The 22,779-nt window shown below is 41.0% G+C and overlaps 1 protein-coding gene across 1 annotated transcript; it reads left to right on the top strand.

Moving 5' to 3' along the window:
* The first annotated feature begins 1,432 nt into the window (after nt 1-1,432).
* Nucleotides 1,433-21,702, top strand: atp8b1 (ATPase phospholipid transporting 8B1). Its single transcript, XM_062554481.1, has 28 exons — nt 1,433-1,663; nt 8,652-8,822; nt 8,929-9,026; nt 10,347-10,460; nt 10,614-10,712; nt 10,898-10,959; nt 11,570-11,642; nt 12,182-12,252; nt 12,797-12,879; nt 13,342-13,500; nt 14,205-14,293; nt 14,460-14,650; nt 14,761-14,969; nt 15,164-15,207; nt 15,389-15,545; nt 15,770-15,958; nt 16,080-16,192; nt 16,408-16,572; nt 17,160-17,271; nt 17,418-17,493; nt 17,634-17,757; nt 17,964-18,240; nt 18,874-19,097; nt 19,274-19,357; nt 19,467-19,712; nt 19,902-20,040; nt 20,140-20,270; nt 20,458-21,702. Exons 2-28 carry the CDS (start codon nt 8,672-8,674, stop codon nt 20,683-20,685), a joined length of 3,708 nt encoding a protein of 1,235 aa, XP_062410465.1. The 5' UTR covers nt 1,433-1,663; nt 8,652-8,671; the 3' UTR covers nt 20,686-21,702.
* Nucleotides 21,703-22,779: the final 1,077 nt, after the last annotated feature.

Here is a 22,779-nt window from a genome sequence, read left to right on the forward strand (position 1 = left end):
CAGGCAGCAGGCTTGTTGGGGCACGATTGTTAAAAAACACATTCTAGGTCCTGATCTCCTGATATCACACAGCCTTAGCTCATTGAATTTAATGTGGTTTTGCATCCCTAGCCCACAACATTCAGCTGATCTTTGTCTTCATAACATTATTTAAGTTAATTGTAGACTATTTTAAAGTGACATTTTGGTTTGGGGAGAGGGATATTGAAATAGCCCCACATAACCCTTCACCATATCTCACGATTGGCATGGGGTAGGCTACTTAAGATCATCTCTCAATGCAAATTAAACCTGCTAGGTTAACCATGCCAATCTCTAGGAATGGTATGGGTATGTGATGTGGGGCTATTTTTATTCCAAAGGGAACTTATCAGAATGCATAGTAGCCTGGATTTATGAAATAACTGGCTTTTATATGCCTGATTCTAGGGTAATTTAACATAGGAATATATTCAGTACTTATAGCCCCTGTACTTTAAGGAAGAACATTTGTTTATTTGCAAACAAATAAATCACATCATCGATTTTCAAAAGCTGTATTTGAAAATGTAAGCTTTATTTCTATTTTTAGTTAATTATAACATGTACAGGGTAGGTAAACGTATAACAACAGTCTAATACAACTGTTTTGGAACAAGGAATTGAAAGAAATTCATCGAATTTTGACATAAATAAAGCAAATAAAGAAAAGTAAATTGATATTTCCCTGCATCGCATCGCTGATTTGAGTCTAGAATGTCTTTTTATCAACACAGAGAATGAACAAAATAAACCTCTCCATCGCGATCCGGGTCATCAAGTGGACCGATATGGTGACCCCATATATCTTGTATGGAAATGATTAGTAAATTGGCACCAATTATGTGAGCGCACCACAGGCACACACACACCCACACGCTGAGAGATAGGCCTCTATAGAGACTCGATTAAAATACTCTCAGGCGAAGATATTCATCGGTGGATTGCCTTTACCAGAAGAGGGAGGCAAATCACTCTGCATTGCAGGTAACCAAAAGTCAGCTCGCATCTGAGTAGTAATATTGCAGTCATCTCAGTGAAACCCAGCGGTGTCATCGAACAGGTCAAGCCCCGAGGATGATGAAGAAGCACATAAAGAACCCGACTTGTAGCCTAAACACGAGTAACGTTAGGTGCCACAGCCATCCACTGCGTAAAAGACGCATACAAGTGCAAGGCAGAATACTCCTACATTTTTCCTTTTGAGTCTCATAAAACGACTGAAAATTGTCACGCCAGTATGATCGACCTACAGTTTAGTCTAAATTGATTAAATAGGCCTATCGAACACACAAAACTGTGATCTACCGTAGCCTACCTGTTGGATCACGTGTTCTCATTAAATCAGTCGTACACAATTCCGTTTATCTTGCGGCATCCTCTAGGCAGGCAATAGCCAAGCCCTCCATTTTCCAACAGCAAGGTGGAGATTGCTGGAGCCTACCTGTAAACTCACCTCGTCAGACGAGTTTAGCAAGTTTTGCCTATAAGGTAAAGGTGGCCATTTCTCAGGTGAAGGGAGTTGACCAAACCCAGCGGCTGATTGAGATAGAAGCGAAGAAACATGGAGCTATAGCTCGATAAATTCATAGATAAAACATCATTGATTCGGAGTACGAGCTGTTGGGGGAAAAAAGAGGAAACGGTAAGTTATTTGAACCAGTTTGCTGTTGGACTACACACGGTGAAAGGTGTAACACAGTACCGCGTTGTTGAGGTGTCAGACAGAAGACAATTTAGTCACATAATGTTGTTTTGGACAGTTTATTATAGCCTATCGAATAACTTACAAGCAGCTTCAATAGCTTGGAGCATTCAGTTGTTGATCAACACCAAGGAATCGAAAGGGTGCTGTCTAAACGTTTCTTACATTGACCTATTTTGTTGTTTATATTTGAGGGTGGAAAAAAGTTATTCCCGATTTTCCCACTTATCAAATTACTTGTTAAAACTAAAAGTATAACAAGTCGCCCCTGAAAAACACTTAAAGAAATGATTTTTATCTTCTTACCAGATACAGTACACAGCACACCTGAAATGACTCTTTGCTTGGCTAATATCTCTAATATCACATGTGATCTTTATTCATGACTGTCTGCAGTGTTCTTTTGGTGTTAAATGGTCTACTTGTACCTTATGTGTCATTGAAATGGTGTAGAATTATTAAGGAGTCTACTTAAGAGTATTCTCAAAATATTCATTAAAGTGGCTTCATGGTATTAATATCTTATTTCGTTTTTAACCTATTACACGTTTGGGCCAAGATGGCTTCTACCTGTAACTGGATCCTTCAGTGCCCTCTTTAGTATTGTTGTTGACTTTTTGGAGCTGCAGGGAGTAGGCAGACAATGCTTATGCTCCTTTACTCTAGGCTATTCACCAAGGCCTTGGATATCCAGGCCAGAGGGCAGTATCTGAAGGGTGGAGATGAGAGGCGAGTTTGGGTAATAGTATTGAAGTCAGAGGGTTTCCCAACATGCACTTTTTTGACAAGGACAGGCTCTGACTTGGCTAACCAGAGTTCACCTGGTTGATTCCATAACCATTAGGAGTTCACCCTGCTTTCTAAATTTAGGGCTAAGGATTCCTTCTTTTGGGTCTCCCTTTGTGTCTCTCTGTCTATTTAGTTAATTGATAGTGTGTGTACACAATCATTAACTTCTCATCTCATTTCAACACATCCTCTGTGAGTCGACAGTATCCAGTAACTTTCAATCTTTAATGAAGTATAACACTCCTTGAGGCTAACTGCCACACATCCACACCTGCACACGTGGATGTATAAAGCTCTCACAGAGTACATGTGAACAGTGCTTCTCCTTGGTGCCCAAATGGCATGCTGCTGGACTTCAAGGCGCTGCTGATACACCCTGTGTGACAGATTCAGTGAAAAGGTGACTATGGCTCTGTAGTGATAGCCATATTGTATTTTCCATCAATCAAGTATCTATCTATCTATCTATTGGTCAGTTTGTTTTCACATGAGCAAAGCTAGTTCAGATGCTCTGATGGCCAAACCAGGCACTTCAGTACCCTCATGGTAACTTGATATTTTCTGCACAGATTTGGTGGTCAAGGTCACATGTGGAGGTCTGTACAGCATCCTATGGGTGTGGTCCCTACAGTAGTGTTCAAACCGGATCCTTTGCTTGATGGCAGGTAGTGGACATGCACAACTGCTATATGGCTCTTTCTATGTCTCTATTGATGTGATGAGCTTGGGAGGCTTCTGTGGAAGGCAGGGTGGAAGATGGCTAATATTCATTTGGAAACGTGATGGTTTTAGATGTTTGTTGAAATCAATCTCTCCCAGTTTTTTATGTTTTGAATTTGCCCATGTCTGTGAAGAGAAAACACTTTGTGTGTGTGAGTGAATTTGGAGATAGGTTGCAATGTCAGCTTTTGGTGATCTTTTGGTGTTCTTCCGGCACTTGCATCACAGGTCTGATGACGGTGCATACCATGGAAATCCACACTGTCCAGCAATGCCTGCATTCAGACTGTCACTGTCTTTTAAATATAAAGTGGTCTTTGGTACTTTTTTGGTACTGGGTGGGTATCTATTCTATTCAGACCCCATCGATACTGTTGTCACCACGCCCATTTTCTTTAGTACCCTCACACTTACATGGCTAGTTGACCCTTTCCTGTATTGTGTCTGAAGGGAACGGGTGGGATAAGTGATCAGACTAGATAGTCAGCAATGGACTGTCTAGTTCTGGAGCTGGACAGTTTATTACAGTAACCAGAGTTACCAGACAGGAAAACACCAGCATTCCTGTCATTAGTAAAATCTTAGTTTCCATGAGATGTACAGGCAAATAGCTATACTGAATGGCAAAACGGCTCTGGATTTGAATTGTTTTGGGATTTGAGGCAAATAGTTGCAAATGTTAATTCAAATGGTGTCTGCTCAAGAAATCATTGGCTTTTTAAACTTTTCTATGTGTAGTTCAGGTCGCCTCAGATGGTCCTGATCTAAGCTATGTCTATTTGTAAAAATGTAGTCTGTAAACACTTTTCAGTTTAAGGCTTGTTTCAATATCCATCTTGTGTGTCTACATGTACAGGGGCAGGCTGTTATTGTGCCTTGCCTCATTGTTTCATCATTCCTACCATTAAGACAATAAAGGAAGTTACATGGATTTAATCTTTATACTAATGAGCCGGTGCTGGATATGATCCCCTTGCTGCTTTGATGGAGCTGGTGTGTCGTTAATGTGTCTCACCTGCTGGGTGTCCTGCTGTGAGATTGTGTATGAAACCTGTTTGGAAGGTGTGTGTGTGCGTGTATGTGGAAATGTATTGACATTTGTGTAGGCGAATGTGTTTATTATACACACTGCTCACGCGGAGACGGCTGACTGGGAGGTTGAGATGTGGACTGAAAGGGGCTGTGAGGCTCTGTGAATCAGTGGGGTCGGGTTTCGGCCCGCAGGTATGCCTGCTGTCGTCTCTCAAAGCGCTGTCTCGCTGTTGTCTCTACCCACTCTAGTGTGTTGCTATAGCAGTGTTGTGGAGCGCTCTTTCCCCTTCCTTCTTTCTCCCACCTGCCTCTCTTTACACACACACACACACACACACACACACACCACACACAACCACACACACACGCACAACCCGGTGCTACCTGACAGAAGACCTCTCACCATTATGGAAACACCTGTTGCCATAAACATTGATAGTATGCCTGACTGATATGTGGTGAAGAGATTGCTGTATCAATATTATTTTACATGTTGTATTAGATCTGTCACCTAACATGTTGTACATTTGAATGGGGTCTCGTCTTCCTTACGATGGTCTCAACCCATCCAGGCTTCACATATTCAACTGCTCTGAGGAACAGCACAACTCATTTTAATGGATGGGTCTGCTCCGGCACTACTGAGACACACTTAGATGTTATTTAACTCCGTGAGTTCATGGAAGACGTGTTCATCGGCTTCCAGTCTTTTTTTCTGTTGGTTCAGTGGGTGGAGCTGCAGTGTTCACCTCTACTCTTCAGACTAGGCATTATCATTCCTCCTCCCGCTCCGCACCTCCCCCTTCCGCCTCCCTGCATACCTGGCTGCACTCATCTGTGGCTCTCTTCATTAGCGCAATCAAGTGTGCTAGCGGCAGGGATATATGGAGGGCTTTCAGTGTGGGTAGGGGCAGGAGCTGGATTGAGTCTTTACTTAAAGCCCAGTGATACCATTATCCCATGTTGCATCACTGCTGCTAAGTGATGTTGAAGTAAACATGGGCGTGTTGAACATGACTCACGCCCTTTTTCACTCCTTTAGATTAAAATAGTCGGAAGCTGCCTCGTTTGTAAAGCCTATGAAGTATAAGTATAACAATGTTTTGTGTTAATGGTTTCCCTTGAATGGGATGTATGTACACAGCCGTTCAAAAGTTTGGGATCATTTAGAAATTTCCATTCCACTCCATTATAGACAGAATACCTGCTGAGATCAGTTGCATTGTTTTTTTTTTTTTTTAATCAGGCCAGCAGTTTTCAGATTACATTATTTGCTTAGATAATTGCTAAAGGGTTCTCCAATGTTTTCTCAGTTAGCCTTTTACCATTGTATCAGATTGCTAACAGAATGTGCCTTTGAAACATTGGATGAATGGTTGCTGATAATGGCCCTCTTTATACTTACGTAGATATTGCATTAAAGATCAACCGTTTCTTTCTACAACAGTCATTTACAACAGGGATTCCCAAACTGTGGTGCTGTGCGAGCTGCTTCTAGTGGGTACGCAGGATGAAAAGGGCTATGGCCGAGAGGTGTTAAAAATTAACTTTTTGATCTCTTGTTGTAATTAATTTATAATGAAATGGAAACGTGAAATTCAGGGATCTAATTTTTAAGCTCTATGCTATGCTTATTAAGCATGATGCCTGGAATACGTCAATGTGTTACTTTTTAATGTGTTGGATGGTGGGAGTATGAGAGCCAAGTCAGGATGGAGAAGGTGGTCCATGGGGGAAATAGTTTTAGAGCCACTGATTTACAACATTCTAAGTGACTCCAAACTTGGTAGTGTACATTCAGGGTACTGGAATTGAAGTTTTGGTGTTGGGGCTGTGCTCATTTGAAGAATGTATTCATGGAAGAATATCATTGTTCCTCTCTGAACTAGGAAAATATTTTCTTTACTATTAGATTTTGTAAACTGAGGAGTTGGTGCCTCGGTTGGATGGAATCTCACATGATGTGTGGGCGTGAACAGCATTCCATTCATGTCTTCTGTATGCTTTAGACCTAGAGGGATTATTTGCCGGAAGTAACTAACATGCCAAATTAATCTTTTCTTAAGTGTTCTTGTAAATGTGTGGAATAATGATCAGATTGGGTCATGTCCTCATCCTGGTTGTTTTTGCATAACTCATCCCACTCTAACCTTGGGAAACTGGTTGGGGCCAGGTAGAGTGAGTTGGCAAAAATTGATATGGCTATAAACACTCCATTGCTGTTTCCTTAACACATTCTTTCCAATCCTTGCCTGATTCACCCCATTGCAAACTAGACCTGTGTTTCCGTGTTCAGTGTCATGATGGAAAACAAAATTAAACTTTTCTGCAATACCTGTATTGATACCTGTAGGCTATTGAACAGAGTAAGGGATTTATAGACACTGCATGGCGGAGAAACAGTGTGAACTGTCAGTCCAGTGATTGATGTTTGTTCTTTATTTGCCTTTAGTCCTGAGGAAATTGGCTAAATGGCGCACCATTTTGATATAGCCTTTATTTGACCTACTCTTTTTTGATCTTTGGTCATATGAGCTCCGTTCAGATGTGCTAATATTGAAATGGACTTATGCAACTTCTGGAGTGAGTCATTGTTTTGATATAGTATCTTTCCTTTCCTCTGTGCTCCAGGAAGTAAAGTGAGTGGGGATTTAGGAAACCTTTTTATCCAAAATGGTGCTCAGATTTCTAGGCCGTCAGTTTCTCAGGCGACAAATGCTACTGCTGTTCTGCCATGCCCCCAACATTGATGCAATGTGTTAATTGTGTCGGATGTGAACGTGTCAGATTGGGGTATTGGATAGACCCTTTAACAAGTGAGGCAGAAGTTATGCACACAGGAACAAATAGTTTACATGTAACATTCAAAGCTTTAGTCTTTTGAATGCCTCTCTTCCTATGTGTTGTACTCAAACTCATTGTTTTACCCTCCAGAATTATTGGCGCATCTGATCATCTTTTGGTGATTTTATTGCAATCGTCCAATGAAAAGAATGAAGAAAATCCAACCTTGAAGGGAAGCACATTTATTCTGAGAAGAAGGAAAATAAATAAACTTTTTTTTTTTTTTTGCAAAACACATTGCCTAAGTGTCGGCACCTCTGCGTGTAATACCTTCTTAAGCCTCCCTGCCAATGAATTAGCTCATAATATTGTCCTGTGACACCCCATAAAGTTGGATAATTCAAAGCAAGGGATTTAAGACCATTCGTCTTAACAAAATCTCCCCAGATCATCCAGATTCCTAGGTCCACGTTTGTGATAAGGGACTGAGATGCCGATGACAGAAGCTTGATTTTTGTGTTCACTAAACTAAACCATTGATCTGGTTAATTTACCTGATGAATGATCCAATCATGGCCCACTTTTAGTGTCTTGGTAGAAAATGACCGATTTCTATTGAAAATGTTCCGGTTTTTCTAGGGGCTCATGATACCATGCACCTTAATAAGGTTATAAGGCCTTTGGGGATAAAAACAGCCCAGAATAGGCCCCCCACCATAATTCTCGTTAGGCATGAGGTTCTTTCAGTATAGCCATTCTTCTATATACGCCACACCTACCTAATGTATTTCTTGATATAGAGCGACATTTTTGTTTCATCTGACAAGAGACCACAGTTCTCCGACAAAGTCACTGAGCTTTCAGCAACTCCTGACGTTTACATAATTAGATGAGCGGAAAGGCATGCCCTCTTAATAATTTATTAGCAGTGAGGTCACTTTTGATGATTTTTTTGAGGGACTTGGAAACCCCAAGAGGATTCCCTTTTCTGTAACTCTCCAACAGCGGTTCTTATGGAAATGTTTGCCTTTCTTACTGTACCTTCATCCACACTCTGCATGGGGGCAAGATATCCATGACTCTTTGTCCGAGTATGTCGGTCACACAGTTTATTAGATCCTTTTAATTGTTGCTTTAAGTATAAATGTGAGCATTTAAACAGATTACCAGTATTTCCCTGACTTACAAATGTCAACACACATCCTTTTATTTGAATAGTGTATTCTATTGTCTAATTCCTATGTTGAAAAATGATTAGGGGATTTTAGATTCTGTCTTTTTATTTTTATACCTTAGTGAAAAGGAAAGTCATGAACTATTTCTGAAAGTTCACATACACTCTAACTTGAAGTTGAATATAAATAGGAGTGCCAATAATTGAAGGCGACATGTTTTTGTCAGAAATATTTATTTCTCAGAATAAATTTGCTTCCCTGCAAGGTTGGAGTTTTCCTCATTCTTTTCATTGTGAGATTTCAATAAATCATTCAAAGATTAATTTGTATACCTGTTTTTCATCAACTTTAGCAGGGGTGCCAATAAGGTGGAAGACACAGAATCTCTGCCTCATTCGTGTCTCCCTTGTCCCACCTCTCCTCTTTAGGACTTGCCTGACACTCCAGGATGAGTCGAAGGCGAGCAGACTCCCAGGGTTCCCTGGGGCCCGACGATGAAGTGATGCCGTACAGTGACGATGAGACGGACGATGAGTTGGATCCAAGCATGGAGGAGGAAGACCGTCCAGCGATCACTGACCCTGACGTCCAGAGTAGTGGTGAGTCAGGCTGATGCTGGCCTTGTAACGCTTTCATGGAGGATATATGAACTGCAAAGGACTTTGTTTCAGTCTGGTCTCATGTCTGCTCTGCTATCTCCTCCAGAATCGAGCTGGAGTGTCAAAGCTAATGACCGAGATTACTGTAATCGGCCTGAGTTTCAGCGCAAGACCTTTCTCTGCATAAAGAAGAGCAAGTACTCAGTAAGTGCTTTGTCAGTGTGTTTTTTATTTGTTGATACCACAATGTCAAGTTTCTGTTGGCACAGATAGAAAAAAGATCCAGTAGGGTAAATATTTGCCATTGAAACACCACAGTGCTTTAGAGAAACACAGCTGCTTAGAGAGCAGATCTGGAGTTCCTTGTTGGTAGACATGCCCAGACCTCTGACCTACAGTATGTGATTAGCCTGGAACAGATGAGATCTGTGTTGTTTGTGACGGAATCCGTTTAGGTTTGGAAATTATTCTCTTATATGTATAGCTAATGTGATCAACAACAGATTACATCTGTTTCAGGCTAATGATGGAATCCTAATATGTTTTAGGTTTGGCTTGCCAGTTTTACCATCAGCTAGGTGTAAAAGTCTGGCTTCAGAAAATGCTGTCACATATTAGCCTACTCCAACCATTCACTAAACCAGCTGATTCTAATACAACTACTCAGCCAGTAGATAAGATCATTAGTGAAATCACCTGTGTAAAGTACACAGCAGGTAGAACCAAACTTGATATAACTTTTCTGAAGCCAGATTTTTGACACCTCTGGCTATGTGTCTTCTGATGTGTAATCAGTTTATTTCCTCAACTAGGTGTGACATGGTGGTTTTGTCTTTGGCTAACAATATACCTCAGACAGCGTGGGTACCTGAAATCTATAATGACTTGGTACAAAGTTCAGAATGACGTTGGTCTTTGTCATTCAGGCTTTTGTTGCCACGTGCCCTCTGAATTAACAGTGATATTTCCTGTTTTGTTTAAAAAGAAAAACATGTTGGCTAAGTCTTATATTGTGCTGTTGGAATATTTGAACATGTGTGCACCTTGGTACTGCCTCTCTGTATGGAGGAGAAAGTGCAGTTCTTTTCTGTTTGCATATGGAAATCAGTGAAGCAGGAAAGGATTTCTGTTCCCATGCCTCAATTACCCATGTGCACTAAATAATCCGTTGAAAATAGATGTCATATAGGCCTACTCTGTGATAAGTGTCATGTTATTTGATCTAGTCAAATGTGTCTTCCGCTTGTTTCTAAAGTAATACAAATGGGTGAAATGGCATTGAAATAGTAGTGTCACAAGCAGGGTGGATGAAACAGCTGCACAATATGCTTCTGAAAATAAATCTACATATCTGACATAATATGTCTATAGTCTTGTCAGATATGGTCAGGTGATGGCCTATTAAAATGATCTAGACTACAGACTATTTTGTCTGTAATACCCTTGGTAATGGTATCATGGCATGACTGTATTTTCCACAAACTTATTACGGAATCATTCTAAAGACTGTTCTTTTTCTTCTAGGGAAATGCCATCCGCACGTACAAATACAATGTGTTCACATTCATTCCCCTGAATCTGTACGAGCAGTTTAAACGAGTAGCAAACCTCTACTTCCTGGCGCTTCTGATTCTACAGGTACATCTCAGATTCTCTGGTTTCACAATTGGTAAACACAACACGCATCTCAATTGTACCACCTGGATATAGCACTAACTTATCGTCATAAAATGGCTTGACCGTTTCGGCAAATCTAAAATGAAGTTTGACATTTTCTTTTGCCTTGGTTAGATCATTCCTGAGATCACCACACTGCCTTGGTACACGACCCTGGTGCCTTTAGTGTTGGTGCTGGGCATTACTGCCATCAAAGATCTTGTGGACGACCTGGTGAGTTACACTAAGCTGTATAGACTCTGAACGGCTCGTTTGTCAAAAACATTTTATGTGACCTATGAGCTTGATAAGCAGGCCCACTGCTACTTAAAATATGACCAGTTCACAGAATGCAAAGAGGATGAAGCCACCATGAGCAGGTCTGACACTTGCTCTCGTTTTGGTTTCTATTCTTTTAGGCACGACATAGGATGGATAAAGAGATCAATAACAGGAAGTGTGAGGTGCTGCAGGATGGCAGGTAGGATCTCTACACATGCAAATCCAAAAACAATTCACTAACTAGGACTGAGACTCACAGATATCATGTAATATGAAGTTCATTTGGCCTTTTAAATTGGTGCCAATTGGAAGGAAATTGCAAATTGATAAAAGTAGTTTATTAGCTTTTAAGAACAATCATCAACGCTTTTATATCTCCGATTTGTTTCTTGGTAAGAGCACAATCTGCTCACCTTCAAGAGCACTCGTGCTCACATTTAAGTGCTGACTTGTTTGTGCAAAATAATGGGTCATTGTTTTTTTATAATTTTTTGCAGTTGTATAATATTATAATAAAACTAAATCTATATTTTTAAGTATTTACAATATTTTACAAAGCAGTATGATATTTTGAATTAAATAAACATGACTAATAATACTAGATACCGATTACACATTTTTGTTTTCATTTCATACCAACTATTGAAACTCCTAAACAATCGCTTGTTTGCTGTTCACTGTCTGCAGTCGTACTTCCACATAAGAGTATATGACTCTTTCTTAAACATGCAATCTAATGGTCCTTATTATGAGATAAAGAAAATAATTTTAATTTTACAGTGTTCTGACATTTAATATATCCTCTAAAGGTTCCAGGAATCCAAGTGGAGATTTATTCAAGTTGGTGATGTGGTTCGATTGAAGAAGAATGATTTCATTCCTGTAAGTTAATAATATATTATAATATAGAGGTTCTCATGTAAGATATGGTTTCCACCTAACCTGACTTTCGCCAGATCCTGTAGTTCGCTGTCTGCTTCACACAAGGATCTGGGACTTCTCGATAGGAGATGATCTTTTAAAGAATGAATACTCGATATATTCGGTTGAAACGGTTGAAATAGCAATAATCAATGTCAGCACAAGACTCCTCGCTGCGTGCCGCCATTGTTATTTGAATCAAACACTCGCTTCGGCGCTCCTGATTGGTTGCTCATTTTTTGAGCACTGGCAGGGGTTTGGATTGCCCTCGCGTCCAGACCCTTGTGTGGAGCTCAGCGAAACGCCTCTGGTGGAGCATGGGGGAACTACACGGGTCTGGCGAGAGTCAGGCTAGTTTCCACCCACTGAATTAGATTTTTCTCTGTGCTTTTACTTGACTTTGTACAAATAATTTTAGAGAACAGAGACAGTTGTGTTTTTATTTTGCACCTGATGCTAATACACATAATTTTCCACTTGCAACATCTGATTTCATTCAGGCCGACCTTCTGTTGCTGTCCAGTTCAAATCCTAACAGTCTGTGTTATGTGGAGACAGCCGAGCTTGACGGGTGAGATGTAACCGAGTGTGAATTTCCCCCTGCCTTGGTTTTAGGCTGACGCTATTTGCTTTGTCCTGCAAAACAGGGTAATGTTCGAACTGACATGCAGCATCAGTAGGTTAACTTAACCTGCTTTTTTCCCCTGTTGTATATGTTGAGTCATTGTGTATCTCCAAGTTCTGTATACTGTATTTTTTCCTAATCAATTTGTCAATATTTGCTAAAGAGTGCAACATTAAACATCCGTTACAAAGCAGTCTTACTGGCCTGCTATGGTGTTAACACTCTTGCATTGTTAGGACATTTTTACTTGGACATTATTAATAGGACTTGGAAAAACGCCTGTTACTCAAACATTCAAAAGCTAGCAATTAATAGATCCCGGAAATTAACAGTTTTATTGACTTTACTTCACTCTTTCCACACTCCATACTTTGTATGATATGTGAATGCCTGCCTGCCTGTCATAGAGAACATGACCCTCCAGATTGATTTGGAAGGCTGTGTTATAAAGGTTGTATTCTAAATCATCGAGTGTCTGTGTCTCTTTCAGGGAGACAAACCTGAAGTTCAAGATGGGGCTGAAAGTGACAGACGAACACCTACAAGAGGAAAGACAAATGGCTCAATATAATGGTACTTATGCAACTCGGTTGTTTTCCAGTTGGAAGACAAGTGACAAGGACATTGGGAAGCAACAAAGAACCCCATATAATCAGACTCCTTCACATATCAAAGTTTCTCAACAAAGTTAGCTAACTGTTAGTTAGTTAACTGTTAAAATTCCTCCTTTATGAAGGCATTAGCAAGTGCCTAAGTATTAAGATCCATACATTATATATTCCATATCCATATATAAACATATAGAATTGTAAACAGTAAACAGACTTGGAACAGACTGATTTTGACTGATGTCAGTTCTTCGAAACTGTTTAGATGAAAAGGGTAAACGCAAAATGTCAGGAAAATGCCATTTTTAATTAAATCAGTGGGATCTCTGACTACCAAGGATACTTGAAGATAATTGTAACTATGTGAAAAAAAGAATATTTCCAATAAGTCCAAAAATGCTACAAATGTTGTTTGTCTGTCCTATAGCTACAGTTATTTGTGAGGAGCCAAACAATCGGCTGGACAAGTTCACAGGGACCATGCACTGGAAAAATGACCGTTTCCCTCTCGACTTGGACAACCTGCTGCTCAGGGGCTGCAGGGTGCGCAACACAGAGGAGTGCCACGGGCTGGTCATTTACGCAGGTCAGAGAAGCTGCTTGACAAACGTACAGGTGCATCTCAAAATATGAATATCATGGAAAAGTCCATTGCCATGACTACTGAGAGATGAAGGGCTCAGGAAACCATTTCCGGTATTTTGAATTAATTAGCTAATCAGAGCTCTACTCAGGTCTGTATTATAAATTCTTTATTCTGATATTTTACTGGATACTGGAATTTTGATTTCCATGAGCTGTAAGCTGTAATCAAGATTAGAATAATCAAGATGGATTAAAACAAAAAAGGCTTGAAATACTTCACTTCCTGTGTAGTGAATCAAGATTATATGAAAGTTTCACTTAACTGAAATAAATGACGGGGAAAATCTAATTTTCTGAGATGCACCTGATCATATGCTGGACACAGTCCCTGGACACACAGAAAATCACAGAGAACCTTTGATGTTCATGGCCAAAAAGACAAGGGGATCTCTGCACCTTATATTTTTAAGCAGAGGCTATTTAACATGTTTAAATCATAGGAGAAAGAAAGTGTGTCTTAGTGAAATGTGGGGCACTACAAGAGGAGAAGGCTATTCTCTTTCTCCTTGGATAATATTTGCCAGCTATGACATACTTTCATGTTTTCATATTAGACATATGACCTTTTTCTTTAGGAAAATCTGGCAGTTTTGCTCATCTAATGCATGTGTCTGTCATCATCTGTTTACATTTCCGGTCTCTCAGGATTTGACACCAAAATCATGAAGAATGGCGGCAAGACACGCTTCAAGAGGACGAAGATTGATCAGCTGATGAATTACATGGTTTACACTGTAAGGATCTGCATGATTCAAATATATGAAGTTATTAAGATTGATTATTTCAATGTATTAAAGTCTGATTTGACTGCCCATTAGAGTAATAATAATAGTGAGTGACGCTACACTAATACAAATATTCATATTTTCTCTCTCTCTCTCTCTCTCTTGCTCTCTCTAGATCTTTGTCGTGTTGATTTTGGTGTGTGCTGGCCTGGCTATCGGCCATACATATTGGTATGAGGACATTGGTAGCAAGGCTTGGTACCTCTTTGATGGCAAAGCCCAGACTGCCTCCTACAGGGGCTTCCTCAGTTTCTGGGGCTACATCATTGTCCTCAACACCATGGTGCCCATCTCTCTCTATGTCAGGTAAGGACATGGTTATGCTCCTCTGCTGAACACCCTCTCTGGAAAATAGAAAAGCGGAGCAAGAAAATGCTCACCAAAAATGTGTGTTTTTATTTCTCCTGGACATGCAGTGTGGAGGTCATTCGTCTGGGTCAGAGTAAATTTATCAACTGGGACCTACAAATGTACTTCAAAGACAAGGACACTCCAGCCAAGGCCCGCACCACCACCCTCAATGAGCAGCTGGGCCAGATTGAGTATATCTTCTCCGACAAGACTGGCACTCTCACCCAGAACGTCATGGCCTTCAAGAAGTGCACCATTTCTGGGCGTAGCTATGGTTAGTCTCATAACCACCCTATACCCCATTACTACATTTTCTAGACGTTTTCTGTCTAGCGAACTGTAGTGGTCTATATTAATGCTTAGCATGTTTCATGAGGGTAGAGAATACATCTATCGTTTTCCAGAAGATTCGATTCAGGAAATTCTGTTTTGCTTGATAATGAACTTGGTCTCTCTCTTCACTTTTAGGGGATCCCACTAGTGCGGAGGGAGTGGCTTTAGACCGTGGACGGGTAATAATTACATTTTATTGAATTACAATTTAATTTAATTAAATACAATTTTTGAAAAATGGTCATTTGAATATTTATAAATGAATTTATTCAGTCCACTGAAATATGCTTTCAATGGACACAAAATTCATTGTGCAATCTCGTGGCTGATGGATTTCTTTTTGACCTTATTGTTTTGCAGCCAGTGGACTTCAGCAAGTTCCCTTACGCGGACAAAAAGTTTGAGTTCTCTGACCATTACCTCATTAGCTGTATACAGTCGAAGAAGGACAAGGATATGCTGGAGTTCTTCAAGCTGTTGTCCCTCTGTCACACTGTCATGGTGGAGGAAAAGGAAGGTCAGGAAATAAAGTATTTTTTTATCCAATATGAAAATACATAAACAACCATAAAAGTTAAGTTAATGTAGCTCACAGGAAAACATAAATAACTGTGAGATAGAATGGTACTGAATAGATAACAATATTTCTAGAGTTAATAGTACTGATGGTATATCTTTCTTAGTTGTTTAGTCATTGTTTTGGTTGAGCCCAACGCATCAACTTACATTTCTGCCTTTCAGGTGAGCTGATCTATCAGGCTGCGTCTCCTGATGAAGGTGCCCTTGTGACTGCTGCCCGGAACTTTGGTTTTGTCTTCCTGTCCCGCACCCAGGACACCATCACCATCAACGAGATGGGCAAGGAGGCCACCTACGAGATGCTGGCTTTGCTGGACTTCAACAGCGACCGCAAGCGCATGTCCATTCTTCGTGAGTGACTTTTGGTTTATGATGCAAATATTAAGCAAATTGTTTTTATAACCCTGTGTGTGTATATGCCACATCAGCCATCTGAGAAGTGCTCATGTGTTGGGTTGGGTTGGGTTTACAGTGAGGTTTCCGGATGGGCGGATTCGCCTGTACTGCAAAGGGGCAGACACGGTCATCTACGAGCGGCTGAACCCACAGTCACGGCACAAGGAGACCACACAGGAGGCCTTGGATGTAAGATGCTTACTTTTCAGTGTAACCAAGTGTACCCCTTTTTAACCTGCCTCACCATCAGGAAACAGAGTTACGCTTTGAAAAGACCACTACTGCTATTAGATCAAGTGTGACCGATTTGTGGAAACTTGAAAACATGAAACCGCTGTGACATCCTCCTCCCACAAGTAACAAGTAACTAGTCAGTAACAAGTCCTTGTATTTTCCACCATTAGATCTTTGCCAATGAGACGCTGCGGACCTTGTGCCTGTGCTACAAGGACATCAGTGAGGCAGACTTTCAGTCCTGGGCTCGGAAACACAAGGAGGCCAGTGTAGCGACGTCAAACCGGGAGGAGGCCTTGGACCGCGTGTACGAACTGTTGGAGAAGGACATGATGGTGAGAAAATATCAACATCAGCACACTGTTTTTTAATTTAGGTAGACAGGTGACAAATGTTTCCTTCTTTCCTTAAGCACGCTTTTGAAGCATCTTTAATGAGTAGATGTGGATGAATCTGAAAAGCAGCTATACTGTATACTGTAGCAGTGGTCTTGATGTGCTTTTCTTACCATGTCAGTTTGTTAGCAAAGAACATCAAAATGAAATTAGTTACGTATCAGTTATCATTGTCAATTACTGTATATAAACTAAGAAATATGTGCAATGGAGGACTAAGCAGCAGTTATAAGAAAAGGTGCATTCAAGAATACACATGATTCAAAGGGGAAGTCAGGGATTGCTTGATTTCAAGCCCATAACATTTGTCATCACACTCCGCAAACATCCCCTCACAATCCACTGCTGCCCAATTCAATGAGTATCACTGTAAAAAAAAAAAAAAAAAGGGTGCCGTGTTTCCTTTGGTCCTTGCTGAAAACATAATTTGCATTTTTGTAGACAACAATGTCTGCTTATGCTAAACCATAGAAAACATGACTTCTGTTTGTGTGATTCTGAGAATCAAATGTGTTCTGTGTCTGCAGCTCATTGGTGCAACAGCAATAGAAGACAAGCTCCAGGAAGGGGTTCCAGAGACTATTGCTAAACTTGCCAAGGCTGACATCAAAATCTGGGTCCTGACTGGTGATAAGAAAGGTAAAATGTCAAATGTCCGTAAACAGTCGACAATAACTGTTTTAGGGGATAGGTGCTTACTGTGTAACATGTATTGATGTATGATGTATTGCAGTTTTAGTAGTATCTGTTTTTGCATCATCTTACATTTCTGGGTTTATCTGCAGAGACGGCTGAGAACATTGGCTACTCTTGTCAGCTGCTTACGGATGACATGCAGATCCATTATGGTGAAGATGTGAAGTAAGTTTTTAGTAACAACCCAATCAAACTCTTAAGCCTCACTAACCTTGTATTTGCTAATCATTTTAGTCAATTCCACACCTTATGGTAATTCCAGACTTGTCATACTTTCTGTGTTTATTTATGTGTGTTTCTAACAGTGAAAAGCTGACAAATCGACAGGCGAACAGGAGAAATAACCCCATTGCCAAGGCCAGCAAGGTCAAAGAACCTTTCTTTACTGGCAACGAGAAAAATGCGCTCATCATCACTGGTGGATGGCTGGTACGTTCCAAATCAACATTACCAAACAACAAAGCAAGAAAATGGGGGAAGAAAGAACAACTCCGATATATTGTCTTAAGTCCACACTTTGACCATGCGCTTAATCATCCAATGAAAATACAGCCAGTTTGCATGTTTGTAATGGAATCCAATGACCCCCCCCCCCCCCCCCCCCCCACACACACACACACACCTTCCCCCTCCAGAACGAGATTCTGTACGAGAAGAAGAAGAAGCGGCGCCTGAGGCGGCTGGGGAAGAGGCCAACTCCCAGCAACCCCCAGGACAACCAGCCGCAGGACGACCTGGAGAAGGAGCAGCGCCAGGAGGACTTTGTGGACATGGCGTGCGAGTGCAGCGCCGTCATCTGCTGCCGCGTCACGCCCAAGCAGAAGGCCAACGTGGTGAGCCTGGTGAAGAGGTGCAAAAAGGCCATCACTCTGTCCATCGGCGACGGAGCCAATGACGTCAACATGATCAAGAGTAAGTCATTTTTAACACGAATCGTTTAGAACTTGTGCGTTTATTTGTCTGTTCACAGTAAATGTTTCACTGAACTCAATGCAAATCAAACAAGCTAATAGGCTAACTGAACAAAACTGAACAAAACACCATGCCTATCTCTAGGTATGGTGAAGGGTGTGTGATGATGTGGGTCAATTTTAGTTCTAAAGACCAAGGGAACTTTATCAGGATGCATAGTATCCTGGATCCATGAAATAAGTGGCCTTTAAAAATAAAAAACTGCCTAACCCTATGTGTTAAATTCCCATAGGGTTACATAGGGGTGCCAATATTTTTGACCCCAGTATTTTGGGAAGAACATTTATTTATTTATGATACATTATTCATTCACAAAGAAAATTGGTTGGATTTTTCCTCATTTGATTACTTAAGCCATTAAAATCAATTTCCAAAAGATGATTTTATATTCCTCTTTTTAGTCAACTTTAGCATGGGATGCCAACAATTTCAACTTGACTGTATGATCCATTTTTGGTCATATTTCAATGATGAAATCAAAGAGAAACTAGAATGTTCTTTATAAGAGAGGTTATAAGATAGTGGTGTTCCTCATCATAATCATAATCATAATCGTAATCATTGCTCTTGCAGCGGCAGACATCGGTGTTGGCATCAGTGGGCAGGAGGGCATGCAGGCCGTCATGTCCAGTGACTACGCCTTCGCCCAGTTCCGCTACCTGGAGCGCCTCCTGCTGGTGCACGGCCGCTGGTCCTACATCCGCATGTGCAAGTTCCTGCGCTACTTCTTCTACAAGAACTTTGCCTTCACCCTGGTCCACTTCTGGTACTCCTTTTTCAGTGGATACTCATCACAGGTGAGTGGAAAAAGAGACCTCCTGTCTTGGGCAACAGATTTTTACCACAAACTGTGAGGAGCAAATCTGTCCCTTCTCCTATAAATGAACCTAGTCTTCACACTGGATTTGAATGACTGCTGGCTGTATTTACATTGATAAGTATAAAGGATTAGTGACTTCTTGTGTTCCCACAGGTTGCCTATGAAGACTGGTTCATTACTCTTTACAATGTGGTCTACAGCAGCTTGCCTGTTCTCCTAGTGGGGCTGCTTGATCAGGTACTATCATTTTACGCAGCTGCCCAGATAATCTTCTCAAAAACAATATATTGCACTTAAAAACTTTGCCTTTGTATTGATGTAATCTTTCAATCTTTGTTTCTTAAAGGATGTCAGTGACAAACTCAGTTTGAAGTTCCCAAAGCTCTATACACCGGGCCAGCAAGGTGTCCTTTTCAACTACAAGACCTTCTTCATCAGTCTGTTCCATGGCATCTTCACCTCCCTCATCATCTTCTTCATTCCGTACGGAGCTTTCCTGCAGACCATGGGCCAGGACGGGGAGGCGCCCTCTGACTACCAATCATTTGCTGTCGTCACCGCCTCCTCGCTCATATTCACCGTTAACCTACAGGTAATGAGACGAGTCCACCTACCACCATTCTCATCAGCTTTCATCACCTCCTTCTCTCCTAGCAAACAGCAGGGACATTTGTCTAATAGAGTTTATGAAGTGAATATGTAATAACAATCATAATTGAGACTAATAATGATTAATGGTGGTAGTCGTGGTACTGTAATAATGCTGTATATTTTCTCACAGATATCCCTCGACACCTCCTACTGGACGTTTGTGAACTGCTTTGCTGTGTTGGGCAGTATAGCGCTCTACTTTGGCATCATGTTTGACATTCACAGTGCAGGAATACATGTGCTCTTCACGTCGGCATTTACATTCACTGGTCAGTCCACATGCACCCACTCTGCCATTAGCATAGTAGCACGTTCTTGTTAAACCTGTTAATCAGTGGTTGTAATGGCTGTGTTGTATTGCCCGGCAGGTGTGGCCTCTAATGCCCTGAGGCAGCCCTACCTGTGGCTCACGATCATTCTGACGGTGGGCATCAGCCTGCTCCCAGTCGTCTGCATCCAGTTCCTTTACAAAACTATGTGGCCTGGCGTTGGAGATAAGGTACAGCCAATACCAATTGTCCAATTGATACCAATTGTCTCTCTTAGTTTTTCTTTTACTTTTTGTCTTTCACTGTTTTTTTCAAATAAATATACTTTTGGAGGGCTGTTTTGAAAAATGGATAAACTGCGACTTGTTCATAGCATTTGTAGTATTTCTAACCTTACAGTCGTGAATGTGCCTACAGGTGCAGAGAAACAGGAGGAAGTACGAGGCTGAGGAGGAGGAGGAGGAGAAGAAGAAGCCCACCGCCTTCCAGCGTGGCCGGCGCTCCCGTCGCTCGGCGTACGCCTTCTCCCACTCGCGGGGCTACGCCGACCTCATCGCCTCCGGCCGCAGCTTCCGCCAGAGGCCCGCCGCCCGGCGCCACCCTCAGGACAGCATCCGCGAGGCCCCCCAGGCCGAGAACATCTGAGGCCCCGCCTGGGCGCCGCTGCACTAAAAGACTCGCTCTCTGAAGCTCACCGAGGACCGCCACTGGTTTTAATGTTGTACATTAATGTATGACAAAATGTATATCTCAGGATTTTAAATTGTTATTTTAAATATCTTGTCGTCAGGACCGCTATGGTCTTAGTGCTCTTTGGGTAAACCTGACCGATGCTCTATCTTGTCTTATCTTTTCCTGTCTGTCTGTATCAGTGTTGAGGGGTTGGCATTTGGCAAGTGTAATTCAAGCTTTTGTGTTTCCCTCCTGTTCATATTTATAGCCTGTACAGTGTGTAAAAATGAGCCTCCTATAAGTTAGCACAAGAATTTCAGCGTACTTATGTTCATATGCTGGATCTTAATGAAACGTTTAGTGGTTTCCTTTACAGAATTATTTGAAAGGGTGAATACTAATGATCACTGAACAGGAGGGGATTCCACTGAACTGTATAGTCGTCTCCTCTTCAGCGTGCAAAACAGATGTTTACAGTCTTTCCAAGTGAATTCCACTCAAGTCTAACTGTGTGTTTCTATCTCCTCTCTCTCGAGCCAAAATTCATGATTTTTGGATCATGATATGCATTTTGCACCTACTGATCATCATGTGTATTTATTGACCTCATTCTGATCTAGAGATAGACCTATAGGCTACATCGTTACATGCCATACCTTTTAACATGGATACATATAGCTTCCGCTCTGAAATCACAGACACTGACACGGTGATGGGTTACACTTCAGTGAGATGCCTCAAATTATACCAATATCATTACTGTTACATTTTTTAATGTGTGTATCCATTGTGTCTGTACATCTTTTGTACCACAACTGTCAGTTTGCAAAAATTAGCATGAATTTAAAAACTATTTTCATATGATATCAAAGAGGCCTTAAATCGGAATGCCTTATATTCTGACAAGCTGCATTTTACAAATGTGCTTTATGCATTTTTATGTGAAATAATTTGTAAAATACATGAATAAAGATATATCTAATGATATAATGATTTGTGATTTCTGCGAAACTTGAAAGTCACTTTGTATTCACTGAACAAAGAACATCAAGGAACTGCTGCTAGACTACAACTTTAATTTAGATTATCATGTGAAGACAGAACTGCACACCCACATAAAACACACACACCCACACACACATACAGGAGGTCAATAGGCACACACACATGCACACGCACACCACATTACCCCCCATATACACATTCACAAGCGAACACACACACACACACACACACAGAAGCACGCTAAAAAAAAAACACACACACAGTATGCACACTCATTTACATACACAAAAGTTGCAAGAGTGGGGACTGGAGTAGGAGATGGAGACTAATTGACTACGCGCTAAATAAATAAACTTTACTTGACTTGGCAATGAAGGCCCAAAAACAGGAACCCATTTAAAGTTATTGACCAGTGACAATGGAGTAACTGAGATGTCATTGACTATCAACAGCACACCACTCATACTATTAGCTGTCACAAGATAAACCTTTTAGTTCCCTTCATGTCATCTCACTTTTGGCCTGCCCTGACAGGAATTGAGTTGTTTCCTACTTGCCAGTCTGTTGCGATACCTTGATTGTATGGCACCCCTGTTCATCTCTCTAGATCCTAAAGCTGGTTGAATTGGTTACAATTTAAAGCATAGGCCTATTGCTCATCATGGCTGACCTTAAGCTGTGTCTGTCTGGCTGATTTGCCAAAGTTAGCCAAAGTTATTGACAAGCTGTCATATTGCTTATATTCCCACACCAGCTTGAATCCTAATTCTCCATCACTCTAGTAGAAGTAGAATTCATAGGAAAAGTCCATTGCCCTGCAGACAGAGATTAAAAGCTCAAGAAATCAACATCTCCTTTAGTGGTTTAGTGATCGACCGTGGATGAGTGAATTTACCAATCTCAACAATAAAGTGATTGGTGAGAATTCAAATACCCTAAAGCCATACCCTGACAGAATTAGTTCACTCAAAGACATAGATTTAAAAAATCTATTGATGATAACACCATCACAGCAAAACACAGGGAGTTAGCATCCTGTTTTCTTATTACTACTTTCTGGAA

Source organism: Sardina pilchardus, chromosome 14 (genome assembly GCF_963854185.1).
Source record: "Sardina pilchardus chromosome 14, fSarPil1.1, whole genome shotgun sequence".
NCBI classification, from domain to species: Eukaryota; Metazoa; Chordata; class Actinopteri; order Clupeiformes; family Clupeidae; genus Sardina; species Sardina pilchardus.